This window comes from Pan troglodytes, chromosome 5, assembly GCF_028858775.2.
Source record: "Pan troglodytes isolate AG18354 chromosome 5, NHGRI_mPanTro3-v2.0_pri, whole genome shotgun sequence".
Classification (NCBI taxonomy): Eukaryota; Metazoa; Chordata; class Mammalia; order Primates; family Hominidae; genus Pan; species Pan troglodytes.
This window is the reverse complement of record NC_072403.2, coordinates 111,118,331-111,121,565: the sequence shown is the minus strand read 5'-3', so window position 1 is coordinate 111,121,565 and position 3,235 is coordinate 111,118,331. Positions and strand designations below refer to the sequence as shown.

The window sequence follows — 3,235 nt, the reverse complement described above, 5'->3', positions numbered from 1 at the left end:
TTCTAGGGAAAAAGGCTAAGAATAACTGCACATTTATTGAGTATCTCAGTGTGCATCATATCATTTGGTCATGTGAGGTTGCAACAAGTGAAAAACAAACATAAAACCCTTAAATTAAAATAAAAAGAACAAACTTGGCCCTGACAATGTTACAGAATTATCATCCATAAATTTACTTTTCTTGAAAAATTTATTTTCTTTAATTTCGTTTCCTGTTATATGATTTATATTTAAATTTACATTTATTTATCCAGAGACTATGTCCAAATTTTATGTCCTCTTTTCTGTTATCCTGGAGTTTGGTGAAGAAATCTGTACTTAATTTAAAAAAGAAATCCCTCTAACTGACAATGTTGTCAGTTAGCTAACTATATATTTCTTAGGCCCATGTCAAGTATCATTGCTTATTTTAATAAAGTGTTTACTTAGACTAAGAAAATAGTAAATAATTAATAAGGGATGGCATCCGTTAAGTATAAACACTGGATTATTTTTCATAACATGACAGATCAACAATATCGTTTTGAGGCTGAACTCCTTTACTTCTTTTACTGTAAGCTATTGAAGCCAAACTGCTTCCTACCTTTGTTCATTTATGATGGTGTAAAATTTTAAAATTAGGATCTACATACAGAACAATGCAGAATTATATAAAAATATTTGAATATTGAAAAATAAAGTGGAAATTATTATTATTATTATTATTTAGGTACAGGGTCTTGCTCTGTCACCCTGGAGTGCGGTGGCATGATTACAGCTCACTGCAGCCTCAAACTCTTGGGCTCAAGTAATCCTCCTACCTTAGCCTCTCTCTGTTAACTAGGCTGGTCCTGAACTCCTGGCAGCAAGTGATCCTCTTGCCTTGGCCTCCCAAAGTGCAGGAATTATAGGCATGATCTACAATGCCTAGTCCTGAAATTACTATCTTCTTCCTTAACCCCACCCCCCACAAAAAAAACAAAAACTTCCTTTTTTCTTCATATTTACATTTTAATTATATATGCTGCAATGGGCTATTTGTATCACCCCAAAGTCATGTGTTGACATCCTAACCCCCAATATGATACATTAGGAGGCGGGGCCTTTGGGAGGTAATCAGGTCATAAGGGTAGTGCCTCCATGAACAGGATTAGTGTCCTTATAAAAAGACACATAAGAGCTTGCTTTTTTTCTCTGCTCTTGCTATTGAGGATATAGCAAGAAGAGGACCATCTGCAAACTAGGAAGTGGGCCCTAACCAGATACCATATCTGCTGGCACCTTGATCTTGCACTTCCTAGCCTCCAGACTGAAAAATAAATGTTTGTTGTCTATGACACTCCATCTATGGTAATTTGTTATAGCAGCCCAAAGTGACTAACACAGATGCTTACAAATCGAGATTTATTTTAAAAACTATTCTCTTGCTGTGAGTTCAATATTTTTATTTCTTTACAATGATTTCAGAAGAGATTACAAAGAGATTAATATACTTAAAGAATCAGACTCTTGCAAACAGTGACATTGTTAAAAAGGGCTTAGTTTCATTAACATGTGATTAACAGGAAGGAGATGATTGGTGAGTTTTCTTCATAGCCAGGTTCACTGTGGATAGGAAGAGCCTGCCTTCCTTCCCACCATGCAGATCCTAAAATCACAAGCTCCATCCTCCATCAATGATGACAGGGTTACCAGTTACATAAGCAGATTCATCAGAAGCCACATACACGCAGAGCATGGCTATTTCTTCTGCAGTTGCAAATCTTCCCATCTTTTGTCTCTTCAGGAAATCATTCCATGCCTCTTCAGGATTTCCTCTGGCTTGTATTCTTTCTTGTAGAGATGGCGTATCAACCGTTCCTGGGCACACACAGTTGCACCTGATGCCCTGCTGGATGAAATCTGCAGCCACAGATTTTGTGAGGCCAATCACGGCTGCCTTGGTTGTGCTGTACACACATCTGTTCACAACTCCTTTGATGCTGGAAACCACAGAAGACATGGTGATAATATTGCCAGATTTTTGAGCAAGCATTTTAGGAAGGAATGCCTTGATCATCAGGTACGTGCTGTGCACATTGAGATTCATCGAGAAGTCCCAGTCTTTCTCCTCACAATCCAGGACAGTTCCATGATGGACAAAACCAGCAACATTAAAGAGAACATCAAGTCTCTCAACTTCATTGGCGAACTGATCAATTTGTTTCTTCTTTGTGACATCAAGGACACGAGTTTGAATACCCGGGTACTTTTCCAGTTCCTGAAGTTTGGACACATTAATGTCTGTGGCTATGACTTTGGCACCTTCTCTTACAAAAGCTAAGGCAGCTGCTTGGCCAATCCCCTGAGCAGCGGCCATCAGGATGATGACTTTCCCATCAAGTCGACCCATAATGGAACCCTGTGGTTTAATTTTAAGCAGCGAGCTGCTGGCGTTCTCCAGAACTCGGTGGGAGCAACAAACTCTTTTTTTTTTTTTTTTTTTTGAAACAGAGTTTCACTCCTGTGGGCCAGGATGGAGTGCAATGGCACGGTCTTGGCTCACTGCAACCTCCTCCTCCCCGGTTCAGGTGATTCTCCTGCCTCAGCCTCCCAAGTACAAATTACAGGTGCCTGCCACCACACCTGGCTAATTTTTGTAGTTTTAGTAGAGACAGGGTTTCACCTTGTTGGCTAGGATGGTTGCGAACTCCTGACCTCAGGTGATCCACCTGCCTTGGCCTCCCAAATTGCTGGGATTACAGGTGTGAGCCACTGTGCCTGGCCAAGAATCTTTTCTTACTTTAAGGAGAATAAAATGGCAAGCAACAGAGGAAGATATTTACATTAGACAGAAGAAAATATTTACATTATAAATATCAGACAAAGGACTAGCATCCAGAATTTATTTAAAAATTTCCTACAAATAAGAAAAAATCAGTTAAAAGTGGACAAGAGACTCAAACTGGCACATTTTAAAAGGGAGTACCTCCATAGCCAACAGGCATATAATATAAAAAGTTGCTCAACATCAACAGCCATTAGGGAAATGCAGATTAATACCACAAGGAGCTCCAGCTAACCACCTATGAGAATGCTTAAAATTTTACAAATTGACGATACTAAATGTTGTAGAGGATGTGCAGAATTGAAATTTTCATTGAGTGTAAATTGGTAAAATTACTTTGGAAAACTTTGACAGTATCTTTTAAAGCTTAATATATGCATACCTGATGATGCAGCAATTCCCCTCTTAGGTATAAACCCAACAGACATT

At 38.8% G+C, this 3,235-nt stretch overlaps 1 protein-coding gene across 1 annotated transcript; it reads right to left on the bottom strand.

The window, feature by feature from the left end:
• Positions 1–1,541: 1,541 nt before the first annotated feature.
• Positions 1,542–2,435, bottom strand: LOC462895 (dehydrogenase/reductase SDR family member 6-like). Its single transcript, XM_054686160.2, has one exon. It carries the CDS (start codon positions 2,369–2,371, stop codon positions 1,634–1,636), a length of 738 nt encoding a protein of 245 aa, XP_054542135.1. The 5' UTR covers positions 2,372–2,435; the 3' UTR covers positions 1,542–1,633.
• Between the last annotated feature and the right edge of the window lie 800 nt (positions 2,436–3,235).